The 18,925-nt window shown below is 36.1% G+C and overlaps 1 protein-coding gene across 1 annotated transcript; it reads right to left on the bottom strand.

The window, feature by feature from the left end:
• Nucleotides 1-7,176: 7,176 nt before the first annotated feature.
• On the bottom strand, nucleotides 7,177-18,565 carry LOC105385544 (myrosinase 1). The gene is made up of 10 exons (XM_038113107.2): nucleotides 18,448-18,565; nucleotides 17,316-17,449; nucleotides 15,753-15,921; nucleotides 14,383-14,653; nucleotides 13,045-13,180; nucleotides 12,671-12,768; nucleotides 12,111-12,242; nucleotides 11,432-11,605; nucleotides 9,246-9,490; nucleotides 7,177-7,826 (listed from the first exon to the last, which is right to left on the bottom strand). The coding sequence occupies exons 1-10, from the start codon at nucleotides 18,501-18,503 to the stop codon at nucleotides 7,670-7,672; spliced, it is 1,572 nt and encodes a 523-aa protein (XP_037969035.2). The 5' UTR covers nucleotides 18,504-18,565; the 3' UTR covers nucleotides 7,177-7,669.
• Nucleotides 18,566-18,925: the final 360 nt, after the last annotated feature.

The raw sequence follows: 18,925 nt of genomic DNA, 5'->3' as shown, positions 1-18,925 counted from the left end.
TCTAGGACGTTTATTGCATTGTTTCCTTCATATGCCTTTGACAATGATAAGACGGCCGGCTATTCATGATACGGTTGAGTGATAAATTCTAGTATCTGATTGTTCTTCTTGATAAAATACGTTTTGTAATCGTCGGAATTGGGCAACTCTCGTTTCTTGTCTCACGAGATGAGTGATATAGTCGTTATCGACTAGTCTATACTATGCATTTTTATTCATGCCAAAATAATATTGGTTTGTACGAGTAGCAAGCAAAGGGAAGTCTTACTTACTTTATTTACATAATCTAGTATTTTCAATGAAATTGGTGCATTGGGGCGATAATTAGAAGAGAGGGAGAAATGGCTACGTAATTAGTTCGTAGCTCCCGACTCCCGCTAGCTCGTAGCACCCGCGTAGCGTCGTCGTAGCCAATTCCTTGTTTGCTACGATTTCTCGTAGCATTTTTGATAGAGTAATTTGAAATTATTGTTGTTATTTTTTCAGAACCTATATAGGTATGTTGTTTTCGGGAAAGTAGGAAAACTAACAAGGGTGTTGTACTACTAATAGGTAAATTTAAGTGACAGAAAGGAAGCCATATAGTGTATAATCTAGTAGAAATGTAGAAAAATTACGTAATAATTTTATTAATGCAGCTACTTTCATATCAGGTAATAGTCGTTTTTGATAAAATTATGACTTCCTCTTTTGGATTTATGTGATATGTGTTTTTTTTTTACTATCACCTAGTCTAGGACATAGGTGGGAGGGACATAGATGAGATAGTTAAGTATATTAAATTATATGTTTTAATAACACAAGTTTAACATTTCAGTATATTGGAATACCAACATATTGTATACTTACTTACTTACTACAAAGTGCCCTGTTGGATGTACTAAACGAACATCATTAATATAAGTATAGATAGAATTTAGTTTAAAATGTTAATACGACTTACATCACGTAAAGATACGAAACCGCAAAATTAGCACACTGTCAATTAATCTATTTTTACCTTTATGTGTCAGTAGATATAAGTATTAATTACAGCCAAGGGTAATCCCTATTTCTCTTACATTTATAACTGGTTTAGTGACGCAGTAAAAAGGGTGGGATTCTCCTAGCCACTTCGTCTGACGTAATGTCGGTATAGTAATAGCTTTTTAAAGTTTTTTTTAACATAACTATTGCAGGTATTTACATTAGTTATTAACTCTTTAACTAAATATGTACGTTTAAAAGTAGTGCTCTGCTTAATTTTCTGTATCAATTACCAAGAATCATTTCTGTTTATGATAGTGCACATAATATTTATCGGACTGTCTCCACAGGCGAGGAAATCGCGACGATCGTCGTGCCACGAATCCTAATCCTAACTAATATTATAAATGCGAAAGTAACTGTGTCTGTCTGTCTGTCTGTGTGTTACTCTTTCACGCCAAAACTACTGAACGGATTTGAATGCCCTGAGAAAGAACATAGGCTACTTTTTATCCCAGAATTCCCACAGGAAAACTTTTTAAGGCGAAATGAAGCTCGCGGGAACAGCTATTTCTATATAATTTCATAGAAGGTGTCTTTACAAGGCAATATTATCGCTGAGAGTCAACTCTTCGCGATTCTTTCGCCGGTGGAGACGGTACCTAAGTAACTACATGGGAGTAAGATACGTGCAGAAGACATCACCAGACATTACAGGCTTACCAACTTAAACAGTAAACTTAGCTTTGCAATCGTTGGGCATACCTTACGAAACATTCCTGAAATACATGTACCGATAGTATTATCTCTCATTCGTTAGTTTTTTTTAAGCTAGACTAACCCTCCGTCCCGTCCTCCGTCCTAATCTCAGCTATTGCAACACCCAGGCTTGCTACTCCAGTTTACTCGGGAGCTACGCTGGCTGAGCTGACCCAGAATAGAGAATCCTCCATCCAAGGGAAATTCGGAGGAATTCTCACTTGTAGCAAAACCTAAGGTAAGTAAATTTTTTCATTGATGGCGCCATTATAATAATACGTATGTATACCTACGCACAGTACTTTATGGTAACGTTTAGTAGCCGCAAGTCATAGCATGTGGCCCACGGTGGGTAAATTGTGACATTTACGTAAACCACACTGTGCGTGTGGGTTTTCCAACTGCATTTCTCGCGCACATTTCCTTCTACAAGGGAAAATATATATACAAACTCACTTTACCATATACATTACATGTTCTACAATAGTGAAGATACATGTGAAGGTAAATAAATACATAGATGGGCATATTTAAAAACATAAAAAAACAATAAACTTAAACTAAACTGAAACTGTTTATGTATAACTATGTGCGTGAAAATAATATTATTAGAATGTTAGGTATAGGTTTATATCAATTTATAATATATCATTATGGTACACATTATGTTTAGGTTTTGTTTTTGTTAGTCTCAGTGTCTTGTAATTCTTGCATGCAAATGCCAGGTTAATAAATCTTATTAAGTATTAATTTACCTACTTTCTGCTCCTGATCCTCCTGCAGGTTGACCGGTAGAGAATGCTCTTAAGTCCACCTGATTGTACGTACTTTTGTAAATTGTGCAATAAAAGTATAAATAAATAAAATAATGTCGTATTTCCATTTCTAAAATAAAATAAGCGCCTAGCAGTATTCGTATATGCCCGGTGTGAGAACTGATACTATACTTTGTGCGCGTTAATTCACACGCAGGCGTCGTGAAGACAGGAATCTAGCCTGAGGTTGCCAGGAAGAGATTGTTTTTAGCAATAAGCCCGGATATTGTGTTATGTTCCAGATCCCATGTTATCTCAAGTGTTAGAAAAACTGTTCATTTGATAACATTACATAACAATGCCATTCTAGTACCCAGGTATTTGTGGAAAATACAAAGTCTCATTATTATTCACTAGACCTACAACTATGGAAGGAATTTTAGTTGAGAACAATTACACATAAAATCAGTCCAATATTATATAGCTTACGAAGTTTCAAAGCGCTACACTAACCAAGACTCTATCATGTAGCGATAACATGACAGCTCTCACTCTTTCTACTTCAACAGTTTAACTAATAATTGGTTCGTGTTTTGGTAAAGCTAGAGATAACCAAAAATAATATCTAGGGTTTTCACGGTAAGAGTATATAATTATAAGCTAATCTTTTGACAAGCGTTAGACCGGCTCTAACTTTTGTCATAGACACGTTGAGAAAAGAAAAGAAGAGAAAAAAAAAAAAACACGCACTCACGCCTTGTACTAATGTACTCCCTTGCGGGGTAGGCAGAGGTGTATTGCTGCACCCACTTTTTGCCAGAGTATTATGTTAGTCCCAATGTAATAGGGGGCGGGCCTATTGCCATTTTACGGGCACATCCAAGACTCGAGAACAAATATCTGTGTTTAAACAAATATCTGCCCCAGATCGGGAGCTGGGAATCGAACCCGGGACCATCGGCTCAGTAGACAGGGTCACTAACCACTACGCCATTCGGTCGTCATAACCTTTATTATTCACATTAAGGGTCGGCAATAGGGAATCGAGGGTTGGTAATGTCATAGAATTATATAGTAAATGATGCTCTACAGCCTTGAAAAAAATCACACAGGTAGCCGAAGAGTCTAGCTAGGTGCTGAATCATTCAAATTTAAGTAAATGCTTATGGATAACTGTAAATTAATTTCTGAAAACCAGTAAATCACACTCCCGTATTGTAACAACTGTGTCGTAATTATCAAGAATTTTCATATGATTCTTATCAAATTATAAAGATAAATGCTTGGACTAGGCGATAAATACCTTGTTTTTAAATAAACACACACCTATTTTGTGTAAATTAATAACAAACTTGGGCAATTTTTTTCCCTCAAATCTTCATACAAATATCTATGGCGGCTTTCTGTGTTATAAAATCATAAACACAAGCGACGTTTGACTCAGGCCGCTGGCCTCCAAAGAAGGGTCACGTCGGTTTAGGCAGCACTGACAGCTTGCGATCTTTTCGTGTACAGATACAAAATCACTGCACATTGGTTGTCATTGCACTTTTTCAACTTTTATGACACCAACATAATTTGATTTGAAATTGAGGAAGCATAATTCTTACACTATATTCAATACATTTAATTAAATTAGATAGTGGGCAATGTTCTCGCGTGACATTACAGTCTCGTAAAGGTCCGATGAGGAGCAGGAATATAGCGAATGGATCTAAGTGATGACAATACGTAGGAACATTAGGTTAGGATTCATCAAAAACACAGTCTCATGGTACTGGTTGAGGAATGGTCTCGTGAGGATCTGATGAGGGCAGTAACAAGGTGGTGACTGAATTTTATTTCAAAGATGTTAATAGCTAAAAGCATCGACTTTGGGCTATTAAGTATGTTTTTCAGAGAGACAAAAAGATATTTTAGGTTTCCTCTGGATTAGTTAGGTTTACTGGGTTTACTAAATTCATTCGTAACGTAAAATTGATAATGACGGAATTTCTTCTATAGACAGTAGTTACTAAAAAAACCAACGATAGATGGCGTAATTTGCAGAAGTACCTATCTAGTCACCCTGTCACGGGGTGACTTCGGTTGGTAACTCAGAAAAAATACTATATGTTATTGCATCAATAATAAAAAAATCAAGAAAATATTCAAAGTTTCCATCCTCGCACACAAATCACAAACTCATGCCCTGTTCTAGGAGCAGGGTCTACCCTAGTGCATTTTCATGACCACTTTTCGGTTCTACCTTTTTTGGCCCAAGATTTATTTGCCTAATCTCGTATTGCATAGTAACGTTTGGTCAAAGTCTCGTTTCGCCGAAAATCGTATGGCAAAAATCTCGATTAGTAAAAAGTTATTTCGCATTATCTTGTTTAGCCTAATAATGGTATGGCCAAATCTTGAATAGCCTAATAATAGGTTTATACAAAGTAATAATATTTGTTTGGCTTTAACTTTGACGGAGCGTCTCTCTATAGCGCAAACTGGTGCCTTGTATTGTTTCCGCTGTTTGGAAAACGCTCCGCTCCGCTTCGCTGCGCTCCGCTTTGGTTTTGATGAACATGTGCACCTAACACGCTCCTCCTCGCTTTGCTCGTCGTCGCACCTATCTTTAGGTTTCGATCTCATGGGGTTTGTAATAATTATTGTATGTGTATTATAAATGTATGTTGTATTGCTCGTTAACTTTCGATTTTTTAATCATTCAATATCGTGATTTTCGGGATGTATGAGAAAAAATACCACAATTTGTAGATTTACTACATACTTAATATATTATTTATTAAGATAACATTAGGAGAAACAAGATTATACATAGGTATAGACTAACATACATTTGAGCAAACGAAACTTAGGTGTTTAAAGATTGTGCCTAAAGAGTTTTAGAGTTTTAAAAAACCTTTTTCATAGAAACTTTGATGACACGTGACTTTTTACCATGGAAAACGAATATTTTTTTTCGCGAATTTGCAAAACTCGTAGAACAAAAGTTGTTCAGAATGACCCCTTGAGTTGAGTCATTCCCTTTCGGCTTAGTATACCCTTAGTATCTACACTTTAATACCTGTAGTTACCTTTCTACAAGTAAGTAAATACTACATTTGTTTAGAAAGCTAATCGGGTTCCGAGTATGGAGAAAAGTGGCACCCCTATTAATTTCTACTCTTTCCTGGTGCTTACCAGTGTAATTAAAAATTATACTTACCCTCAAATCACTACTTGAAAATAATTGTCAATAAAGTTGGCGAGTAAAAGTTTATGACCCACTGTGCAAACTTACATGTGTGCGTGTCACTGCGTGTGCTGTGTGAAGAGCATTGAAAACCCAAATTTGGCGGGGCACGTCACCCTGTACGGGCCCTTAAACCCAACCTAAACCCTTTTTCATTTGGAAGTTTACATTAATTATGTAAATCATTTATACAAGGTAGGTATCTATTAATATTTATAAAAAAAATACTGACTTTTGAGGCTTTATCAGGAATTTAATAAAACACAAGCATACAAAATTTTAGTATGATAAATACTGTAACTGGCCTAGTTAATTCAGATAAACTAATAGCATGACTAGACTTAACACTTATCAAATCAAAACAAAATCTTGGCTATACAAGGCTTAGCCACACCTCTGGTCAATTGGTAATATTTCACTCAAATATTCAAAGTGTTACTGAGTTTTAGGCCTAACAAGGGCGACTAGTCACGAGGAAACAATAATAAACAATGCAATGCTATTACGAGTATTAATCTTTACTGTGATACAAAATATGTAAAGAAAAATATACTTACCCGCATTGTTCATATTGTTTTTTACAGCCCACACGTAGGTACATAGGGTGAAATTCTATCTGAAAACTTCCTGGAAACAGGTGAATGTACTTGTACATGTACAACCCGTCATATTGAGCGTCATATATAATGTACTTGTGAAACCAAATTTGAAAAAAAACAGCAAAGTGCCAGTCGGATTCGGACCATCAACTATACCAGTTTTAAGGTACTCATCTTATAAAATCCAAAAAACAGCTGTGAAATATAGTCTTTTGAGAAGTTCCTTATATAACAATCTAATTTTACTGTAGCGTTGATTTCCCTCTCTGGAACTATGTCTACCTACGTTATAGGTATTTACCTGTTGTTAGTTTCTTTCAATCATATTGACTTGTACATAGTACTTTCAAACCACATTCTATTTTGTCAACCCGGCAGTAAATACATAGTTGAACTTTATGATAACCTTCATATTTAGCAAACCAAACAATCATAAATGGGGAAACCCTTCTGATTGAATGCGGCTGTTACCGCGTTACTTTCCACATAATTTTGTCAAGGTTTAAGGACTCTTAATAAATTATACTAATTAAATGTAGCGTAATAGCGTTCTTTCCCCAATGATTTGAATAATAAACACAATATAAATATTAAACTGCATTTATTTTCGTTGAGTGTAGTATACATAATACTTATTAAAGTTTAATGCTATTATATTACTTATGTAGGTACCTATATCTAAAGGCATTATTTAATGTACATACGTGTTATTAATGTAGTTTTAGGTAGTTACAACACGAGTCGCTTTACAGTGTTATTGGTCAAATAACTCTGTATATAGCTAAGTAGCATGAAGCATCACTGGCTAACTTATTCCCAAAACAAAGAAAAAATATCAGGTATTAATTATCTTTTTTATATGATATTGAAAAAAATATCTCTTATCGAAGAACATAATTATGGGTCCTAAACACTTATTAATTAAGTTTACTATTTTACTGACTTAGATTATACATAAATATTATATTATAGTACCTATTTGATCAAGGTACTTCATAATTTTCATCATTATCAATTCCAAAATCTATGGTAGGTATATCCCTGTAAATTTCTTGTACATACTAACTATCCCAAGGATCGCCACAACACTCTATCCATCCTCGGTTTTCCACGTCAAGCCATTGTCCAACGCTGAGTTTCACGAAGGAACTTTAAATAAAACTCTACCTTAAATCTACGTATTGTACTGTAAATTTCTACTTAGCTTTGACAATATACATACAGAAAATTTCAAATTACTCCGTGACTCGGGTTTCCCATGCACAGTATGGGACATAGAAACCTGACCCTGTCAAAAAATAGTCACTCCTAGAAGCGTCAGGCTTCTATACCCCCGATCATACTTTCCTACACTCCTAAATATGGTTAGAAGAGGCGGTCTTAGGTGGCACAATGTAGTCGAAGTTGATCCGCCTGGTCCTGACGATCTCGCGGTAGTTGAGAGCAGACAGCTTGGGGGTTCGAGTCCTGTCCGGGGAGGTGAAGTCCACGTGGTAGATACCGAACTTGGACCTGGAATTGTAGGGACTGGTTGTAATATGTGAGAAGTGAGTTCAGCTGTGTGGATTTGGGTTGATAAAATATACAAATAAGCTTAATGTAGACTTTTAAACTGCGCCAAAACTTTCCCGTTACAACAGAAAATGATAAAAAATCTAGATTACTTTTGCTAGACTTTTTTTTATAAAAAACTCAAACTTTGTCGGTCCTTATTAATTTACTAATCAATAATTTCCAACAGGTTTTCACTTATATTAAAAACGAACTAATTGTGGAACTTATAGATCATGTTTTTTTTTATCAATATACTATTAATGATCTTGTTTACATAGATTTCTATGATTTGAAATTACTTACATAACTATTGGTAACATCGTGAATCACGACAATAATACGATTTTATCAATTAAGATTCGATCATGTATATGTAAGTACCTCTGCTGTTATAGCCATTGATTATTGTACAACAACTTATTATGAGATCCTACTCAGATATCTTGATCGATTGCTTTAAAATAATTCAATTGTATCGATTAAAAAATGCTCCGATAATTATAATTACTAAACAACATACCATTACTACTTAGTTAATATTACTAAGTTGCTGTGATGTCATTCCTAAAGCTCAATTAATAAACTTTACTGAATGAAATGAATATTGATTAATTGTTAGTTTATTGTGACAAGGATAACAGATAACAGTTAACGAAACATTTTTCTTCATTTAAAACAGCATTGATTATTGAGTGGCTATGTAAATTTGCGTATTCAGTGCAAGGTCCTAACGACTATTTATTTACTAGAGATCAATATTAATCTTGCGTATCGGATATAAAGTATAATACAGACGTCATTTTTCATTGAATCGATGTTTAGTTACTAATCAATGTCATGTCATACATCAATATTAACAAAGTTGCGAGAAAAACGACAAATTAGTGAGATAATTTGCAAATATGATTGAAGGCCTACAGATTATTAACATAAAACTCAGATTTAGTTAGTGCTTGCTAAGGTTTAAATAAGTGTTATTTGCTTAGCTTAGATACTTGGATATTTGCTGTTAATCATACTGCTATGACATTGATAAAACATAAATAATTTATACCTACTGCACCCTAGCTAAAAGCCCAAACGTAAACTTTTTTCGTTTAATATAAAAGCTTCACGTATGGGTTTTGCAATTTATGAAAACAAAAAAGTATAGGTTTTCTTCTGTCATCTGCATACATTATCTGTCAAAAGTATCATGATAGTTTCCGCTAGGCGCCTATATATAGTTGTCGACAAACTATCAAACTATAGACGTAAAGTACACGATTGTAGATCAAACGAATTGACATGTCTATAATATTGTAAGGAAAATAGTTCTAGTTTCGTTTGCATACTTCGCTGAAGCTTTTTTTAAATTCCCATAATAATAATACTTACACATAGCCATCCTTCCATTCGAAGTCATCCATGAGCGTCCAGGCAAAGTACCCCTGCACGTTGCAGCCATCTTCGTACATCGCCAGCAACATCTGGTACATATACTTGTTGAAGTACGACACTCTGGCGTAGTCCTTTATTCCCCCGAAGTCGCTCAGGCCGTTCTCTGTCACTATTATAGGGACCTTTGTCCCGTATTTTTGGGTTATCCAGTTGATTGTCTTCCTGAAACCTGGAGGGTAAACCTGTGAAGGCAATTGCAGTGATATATATTTTTATAAAAACAATAGTTAAGTATAGGCTTACAAATAAAAATATAGGCATAAAAATGACTATAATTATGTATTGTCTATATGTTTAGTATTTCTATTCACATTGATGATTCACTACTACAGATAAACTAAAACACACAGCCCGTAATAATTAGTTTAGTTTTTATTGTACAAGTCTAGTTCCCGGTAAATATGATTGGCATTTTATTAGCATAATAAAGTAATTAAACTAATAAAACATGTATGCACACATGGGGATATCTATGAATATTAGGTATAATTTCGTGTAATTTAATCTGATGCAACAGATATAAAAAGTTACATCTGTTAGACGATTGTTAGACACGTGCCATTTCTAAAATTAGATGTACCTATTCAAGAACGTAGTAATTATACGACATAATGGGTCGTAGGTTGTCACAAAAGTGACATAGTAAGACGAAATACTCAGAGGTTATTATAGGCTATTATATTCTCTGCAGGGGCACCTATATAACCATAGCTATGCACTTTTGCAACTTTCTGCATATTCAAACTCGCTATTAGACATACATAATGTACAGTAGTTACATGTATATAGGAACAATTCCCTTACACTTGCCTACTCAAGATTGGATTGTTCTGCAATAAACTCCATAGGTAGGTAGGTACCACGTGTATTTATTTAATTGTTTACTAAATGATTCGTCTAACTAATAAAATTGCATCGTGACTTCCGGATAAATTAATTCCGAATTCAGGATGTAGGTAGTCATGATCAAACATTTATTATTGATCTATATTCCATCACGATTTTAATAATAATATAATTATGCAAAATCTTCATTTACATTTTTTACATAATTAACTGTAGCTAATTAGATTTATGGCAAAATTATAAAGCTTATACTTATTTGTACATGAAACCGTAGCCTAGGTTACCTAAGAACAATGAAAAGGCACTAAGATACATACTATTATTCAGAATGGACCTCCCTCTGTGTATAAATGGCTATTGTTGTGGTAAGTATTTCTATTTAAATTTTATTATTATCCCGATTCGGTTAGACAAAGGCTGCAAATCCGAAAAAAGGCGCCATATAGTACCTATATTGAAATTGAGAGGAAAATATCGACAACGTAACATAATAATTAGATAAACCGCAATATCATATAAACATTTTACGACTAAATATTTATGGTAAATAAGTAAATATGCAATTTATGCAGCCTTCACCTTCAACAAGTGGGAACTGCTAGTTTTTGTGCGAAAACTAGGTAGTATAAAATCGATAAACACCTAGTTGTTTGTTAATGTGAGATCGTAAATCTTAATTATCGTCATAAAATTACGCGCAATATTGCAACTGCATTTATTTTTATTTGAACTAAGAAGTCGAATGATACGCTCACTTCCCTAGTCTTATTATAGAGCATGGGGAATAAAATTGTTTACCTACACACGATGTTACTAAAGTAGCATGATAAACAATGCAAACCTTGTTTTATCAGTAAATAAATCAGAATCGTTTATTTTAACCCTTTCATTCAGATTTCGGAGTCTGTCTATGTTATAACCTAATTAACCTGTTAGCTGCCTAAGACCCTGATTACCTACCGAGTAGAATGGCGAGACAGTATCCTCGACCGATAGCTGAGTTCCTCTACCAATGGACGGCTAGCAATTGACTGAGTGCTTGGCCGAGGATAGGTACTGTTTCTCCGCTCTACTCGGTAGGTATAACGTAATAAGACTTTAAGCACTGATCCTCTCAAAAGGCAATACATTTTCAAGGACAACCCGACCAAATAATATAAATTTTTTGTAGTATTCTTTTTCTTTTTGTTTCTGTTTTTTATTGTTCAGTGTGTCAAATAAATGTTTCTTTCTTTCTTTCTTTCTTTAAAATTAAAAAGCCACCCACAACCACTTACAGAAAACCACTCGGCGCCCGGTTTCGGCCAGGCCGGGTTCTGCGAGAGCCGCACGCCGGTGTCGTGGTCACTAGACGGCACCCGCCAGCCCTTCTCCATGCGGGACGGGGTCATCAGGAACGTGGTGTAGTGGTTCAGACCGAAGAAGTCGGAGGAGCCACGGAGGTCCTCTATCTGTGGGGTTAGAAATCTTGTAAGAATCTCCTAGTGACAGCGACTGTGTGACGCTAGTCTGGGTAAGCAATAAGTCAGGTAAGTCCATAACTGATGCAAGTGGTAATCAAGTTGAAAACAACAGAAGGGAATGTCCTTTTCCGAGTCTTTATGGTCGATTGATCAATCATGGATGGTTGAATGCTAAAGAGGAACCGTATTTAAAAGAGGAGATACATTTAGTTATGGGACCACACGCCTCAAAAGGCGTGCGACTGAAAATTGTAACCAGTATTCGTATTAGTAATCAGAATCAGAATTTATTTATTAAAAGTGATTACAACACCGTGGTCGTCACACTATAGGTCTGAAAGTGGTCTAGAAATGTCTGTAAAGTGGTGACCTGCGGAAGATATCATCAATAAAGAAATTACATTAGGTACATTAGGTAGTGGTACAATCAATCCAAAGCTTGTGCAACGAAAGGTCGTACAAGGGTAGTCTTAATTAAATTTCCTCTACAAACCTCCTGAGCCGTGAAGTACGGCAGGCGCGAGCGCGGGAAGCCCTGCAGCAGGCTGATGGTGTTGATGCGCGCGCGCACCACGGCCGGGTAGTCGCCCTCCGCCGAGTAGATGGGGTGCGCGTAGCGGGCTAGCTGTGCAGCGAAACGTGGGGTGAGATACAGGGTGGATAGCCGGTAGTGGCTGGATGAGGAAGGCCGAAACCGAGTGTTGTGGCGCTCTTTCTGGCCTATGACCAGCAGTGGATGATTATTAGCTAACTATGATGATGACAGGGTGGATATTTTATAGGTGACGTTGTAGTTGCCAGCTAATATTCTCGACATACCTATCAACTTCCACAGAGGGGAAAGCTTGGCAATAGTGATTAAGGTGCCTTTCTATCCATTTTCTTTGAGTAGGTCATGTTTAGCATGTGACAGCTGATTTTAATTCGCAATTTCAGAATTGGATCCAATTTGATTGTGAAAATGGCTTGACACAATGTGAAGTAGTAATTATAAAATATCTATTGATAAATTACCACAGTATTTCATGGTATAAAAGGTGGGTATATACTTACATTCATCATCATGTATCTTTCAGCTGCCTCTCGGTCTTCTTCCTTTGTGGGGTCGAGGGGATCGGCCCAGAAAGCGTCTAGAGTGATCCCAATTTTTCCTGATGATTTCAATTTCACATTTTATTATAGAATCTTAATTTTAAAAATTCTATAATATTCTGAAGGCGGGTGCCGAGCTGAGACACTCCTTTTCCGCTTACTTTGTTTTTTTGTTATAGCAGTTTTGAGCAGTCAGCAGTTTTCAGGAAAATAAGGATTTTTCCTTAATATTTTATTTTTTACTTTGTTTACTATTCTAAATCCGTAGTGTGGTTTTAAAGATCTTTCTTCATCATACTATGAACCTACCATGTATTAGTAAATTTTTTACATACCTTTGTACTTCGGTCGGAACTCCCTATCATACAGATGGTACACTCTAGCATGCGCTAGAAGTATGTAGTGGTCGCACAGGTATTCGCCCACCCCGTATGATTCTAGTGCGGGTGCGAAGTAATCTGTGCCGTAGCCCTGTTGGAATAAGGGTGTAATTAAAGATAAAGATAAGAGGATCATCGAATTTCAAGAAAGAAATTTCATGTATCATCGTCATTTTCATTTTTTTCAATTATCATGTATTTTCAGTTTCAGTAAATCTAATACAAAGGAAGGGTTCATCCACTACTTTTTATTCAGCTATCTAGATTCCGTAATTATATGGTCTTGTGTACAGGAATTCATTCATACACCATTTTCAAAAATAAGTAGTACTTATACGATAGAACCCAATCCTGTAAAACGGACTGTTGTGTGAATGAACTGTAAAAGTACATCGACTTAGTTTATTGGACCTTGTCTTATCTTAAAATAATTATACGACGTGTCTACTAATATTGATATTATATTTATCTTCTTGATAATCTAATACAAGTAGGTATGTTGTCTGTGTATAATTAGTTTTCTTTGTTGAATAATAAGATCTGATAATCATGATCCTAGCAAAGTGCATAATCTAGGACCTAGATTCTAGGTTTTACAGTTTGTTATCTATTTGCTCTAGGTTAGGATGTAATAGCTTTATTCAAAAGGTACTTATCACCTTTGTGTGCAATATGTTTATCAATAGTTTTCGTATAATTTATTTTATTTTATAATGAAGATACCTACATCTAAAACGACACTCTCTTTATTTTATAAACGTTCTTACAGCTATTAAATATGTTTGATTAAAATGGTTGTCTGGTAGAGATTGCAAAGAGCAATATTAATTTATGTATTTTTAAAAGTTAATTGTATTTTTCTGTCTTTGGTGCAAATTAAGAGTATTGTACCTAATAGTAAAATATTAGTATTCTTGTCATAAACTTCAGGTGTGGTAGATAAGTTTTCACAGCCAGAGCTAATTTGATTCGATTTCGTAACAAAAAATACAAGAGACGTATTGAAATACGTACCTATATTGAAAAAAAATTATGACTGTGTTAAATAGGCTGCACTGCTGGCTTTCCTGCTTCGTGGAAATTCTATATTGTATATGAACTATATATTTTTTTTACTCCCGATACAAGACACAGATTTATTATTTACCATCGAATCTTGGAAGTGGGTCTAATGCATCTACCTTCCTACTACTGCTTTCAAACCTGCCAATATAAAATAATTTAATTCTTACCTACTTATGACAAAAGCTCTACAACCTACCAAAATCCCCATAGATAAACAAAACCACTTACATTATAACAATGCTGATGCGGCTCATTAATGGTCGTCCATATCTTCACGACATCCCCGAACAGATTAAACGCGACTCTCGCGTAGTCCTCAAAATAATCCACCATCTCGGGATTGGTCCATCCGCCGAGGTCCATGAACATTTGCGGCAGGTCCCAGTGAAATAGGGTCACCATTGGTGTAATGTTGTACTTGACGAGCTCGTCGAATAGGTTCCGGTAGTACTGGACCCCTTCGGCGTTTATGTAGTTGTCAGTGCCGTTTGGAAGTATCCTGAGGGCGAGAAGGGCGTGAGATGCGATGGTTTGGTCTATTGTGAAGTCTAGGTAGAGAGGGAATAGAGGGTGTGGTGTGATGTTCGTATGTGGAATTTTCTCGTAATTCTGTCACACAGGAAAGAAGATAATATGTAGTACGTGTTCAAACCGTATGTAGGTATTTCTACACATGTATGTCCCCACATATTATTATATTACATAATATAATGAGTTAGCAGTTACCACTAACTCGCTGACATAAACTAAACCATCTTTGTTTTGGACGCTAAGAAGCCTAATTAGTACATGTGAGTGAAGGTCTAGAACTTGCCTAGATTATTTAAGGAATCTTTTCTATGCGAGGCACCTTCCATGCCCTGTGATGGAAACCATTTTCCATTTACCTCCGTTAGTCATAGACTTGGCCAGCCTTGCTACCAAAACCGTAGAGCAATGTCAATGGAATCTCTTTACTGACTTACTAACCCATTAATCTTAATAACTAAGTATGCTTACATAACACAGCCTTGGCAAAGGAATAGATAAACTTGTGCATCAAAAACTAACTGTCCTTGCATTGAATGATGCAACATGAATTAGATGTTGACTTATGTTGTTTTTTAGGTAATTATTAACATTTGCATTTAAATTATAATATAAATTGTACTTAATTATATTAATATAAAATGTATAAATGAATAATGCCTATTGACCAACTTGGTGACCTAGGTCAGTTAGATAAAATACATCAATGATAGGTTATTTATTAAATTACCGGGAAGCTGATAAATATTAATATAAATAGGATATCTTGAAGTATGTACGGGAAAAGTACCTAACGACAAACGGTCCTTATGAATTGCGCCATATCATAATCAGCCTTATTCCAAAATTAAGCAGACCTCTCTCAACATTATACAATCGCGACTGACAACTATTCAGATCAGACTGCTGGCTAATCCTTTCACCATAGTGATCAAAACCATTCAGTAAGCAGTGCAGCATCGCTTATCTATCAACAAAATTGTGTCGATACGAGTAGCTTATGTGACGTGTTAGTAAAATAGCAGCACTACCGTTTGACACGCCAAGAAGATCATCATGATCAAACCCACCTGCTCCAAGAGATCGACAGCCTATAAGTCGACACGCCCAGATCCCGTATGATGCGCACGTCATCCTTGAAGCGGTGGTACGAGTCCGCCGCCACGTCCGCCGACGAGTTGTCCGGCGTGTAGGTCGGGTGCTCGTGCAGGAACTTGTCCCATATGCTCTCGCCGCGGCCTGCGGAGCGGGGGTGTGGTGTTATGTGGGTAGTTGGAGGGTGAAGGACTAGTTAAAGAGAGATAGAGAAGGAAGAAAAAGAGAGGAATAAAGGCATTAAAAGTAAAAAATACAGGTTGTTGAAAAAGAGGCTATACTAAGTAAAGTATAATAAGCTGAAAGGGGGGGAGTCAGGGTTACCTTTTTTGCAACACCCTGTATAAAAAATATTCATTAGTTTATTGTGAGATATTTTTTAGTGAACATAAATTTACAGATTGTATTAGTAGTTAGGTAGGTGGGAAGTTGGGAACCTACCCATAACTACGTGACTTACGTAAATAGGTATATGCAATGCAGTAAATATTATCATTGTACTAATGTATTTTTCAAAGATTCCCATATTAAGAGATTTTCCCAGGCTAATAAGTAGATCGATTAGGCAATTTCCGATCTCAAAAATACCGATATATTTTAATTAGTTCTGTCATTTGAGTCATTTCTGTCGAAGTTCAAGGCCAACTTTTGTTTGGAAGATGGAACCTTCACCTATGAGGGCCGGTTCCGATGAGAGGTCGTTTTATCGATTAATACTTAATATAAAATAAGCTACTAAGATCACATAGTATAATATTAATAATTTATGATTAATTCATTCTAATAATATTCAAACTATTAACAATAAGTACTTTATTACTAGTGTTTGTATGACTTACCTAATAATGCGAGAGAGATATCTAAATACTAATCTATTATTAACTAGCTAAATACTAGTCTTAGTTAAGTCATCATCATCATCGACCCATCACGTCCCCACTGCTGGGGCACGGGTCTTCTTCCAATGAAGGAAGGGTTTTAGGCCTAGTCCACCACGCTGGCCAAGTGCGGGTTGGTGGACCCCAACACAAGCAAGCTTGTACTGAGAGAGTTGTCGGGTAAGTGGGCAACCCGACGGTCAGATGTTTTCAAGCTGCCCGAAGGCCTCTGACTAAGCTTAACGACTACTGCCGAAGCAGCAACCGGGACCCACGGCTTAACGTGCCGTCCGAAGCACGGAAGCGTCCAGAAAAGAACCATTTGAAATCGGTCACCCATCAGTTACGATCACTGAGATCCGCTCGACTACGGACGCTTCGCCTTCGTCTTAGTTAAGTACGTTATGTTTAAATAGAAGGTCATTTCTCTAGCACTGATAGTCTCTACATGGTCTCTATAACACAGCTATTATAAATTGCAGTACCATATAGGAATAATGATCATTTCATGTTTTTTAACGATAAGCTAGTTGTGCTTCCGACTACTTCCTATAGGTTCTATTAAGATTTATACTTGGATAACTAAGTATACTTATTAAGTATCTATAGGAATACAAGTAACGACTACTTATATAGATCTCTTAGATAGTAATTACGAACCTCCTTCATTCCAAGCACCTTCGATCTGGAAAGCGGCCGTGGACACCCCCAGTATGAAGTTGTCAGGGAAGCTGTAGTTGCTCAGCCCCGAGTCCAGGCCGTAAGCGTCTGAGCCCCGTGCGTCGCATGGCCAGCTGAAAAAAAGAACCATAAACAAAACATTCCAAATTTGAAATTCACGAAAGATTCGTTTCGAGTTTTGCAGTTTTCTTTTTCTTTTTTACAGTCTGTCGGCGAATTTAAAATAATACCTAGACGAATTCATAGTAAATGGAACGGATACGATTATCTTTTGTTTTTATTTCGGTATTACACCTGTCTATGTGCTATCGAGATATGAGAGTGCTTCTACGAAAGGTTACCGTAAGAGAATTGCTGTTATCTATAAGGCTGCCTATTGTACATTGTGCGTATAAAATAGTCATTAAGTATATTTTGATTGTGATTAATGATATTACGAACTTATATGTATAAAGTATTGTTTGTTTTCATTTCAGTGTCAAAAACGAAACATAAACTTTTTAAGTAGGAAAAAAACCTGTAGCGGTGGCTACTAAAGTTTACTTAACTACTTTTAAACTAGTTGGTTAACTATCCTTTTGCATGCCTACATCTTTACAGAAATAAATTAACATATACTACTTAAAACACAACAAAACAACTAGTATGACTCCAATTCGATGTACTTAGTTAAGTACTTACCAATCGAATTATTATTTTCAAATACTAAGTAGAGTTAGTGGGACTCTACCCTTCTTTCCGGATAATTAATAGACATGTCATGATAATTTAAATCTTAGTTATAAGTAAGTTATTTTCTTACTTCGCTTATGGTGCTGATGCCTAGTAGAGTTTAGTTTTATGGAATGGATTGTTTAAGGTACCTTCTTATACTTTAATTAAGACAATAATAAATACGTGGGTACCTAATTACTTAGTAGGTAGGTACTCCTAGGGCGTAAGGTACCTACATAGGTACCTATTTACTATAGGTACTACTGGTACTAGAGGGATGAGATAAAGTTACGGAACACAATGTTACTTGATCACAGAATTCGTTTCCTTGTTTATATTTTTTTCACACACTGGCCGGTCAGAACAGAACGTATCCTTGGAATAATGAAACTCTCACCTCAAACCGTACAGCAGTATGGCACTACCAAGAACGACAACACTCGAGCTCTGCATTTTACAAACTAAAATGTAAAGCTAAGCTTTATCTAGCAAAGAGGCTGTATGCGTCATTGTCATACTCACTACCTTAAACTTGTTAATCGACCTCCTTGGGATTTCCTTCACTAAAAGAACCGCAGTTTGAAATGACGGAAATAGAAGCGGTCGCGTGCGTGCGTAGACGCTTGTATCGAGATTCGAGATCGAGATGAAAGAGGGTCTTTATAAATAAAAAATGTTATCGGGCATCATTTTTATCACAGGTTTATCAAGATAGTTAACTAAATCGTAGAGATTTATTTACATGGACATAGACATTACATTTCAGTACTTAGGGGCCGTCCATTAATCACGTGAGGCTCAAAGGGGGGGGGGGAGGGGGTACTGAAAACCTCACGAAACATCACGAGGGGGGAGGGGGGGTTCGTCTCGTTAGA

The sequence above is a fragment of the Plutella xylostella genome, chromosome 5 (assembly GCF_932276165.1).
Source record: "Plutella xylostella chromosome 5, ilPluXylo3.1, whole genome shotgun sequence".
Lineage (NCBI taxonomy): Eukaryota > Metazoa > Arthropoda > Insecta > Lepidoptera > Plutellidae > Plutella > Plutella xylostella.
Note: the sequence above shows the minus strand (reverse complement) of the source record. Positions and strands in the feature narration are given on the sequence as shown.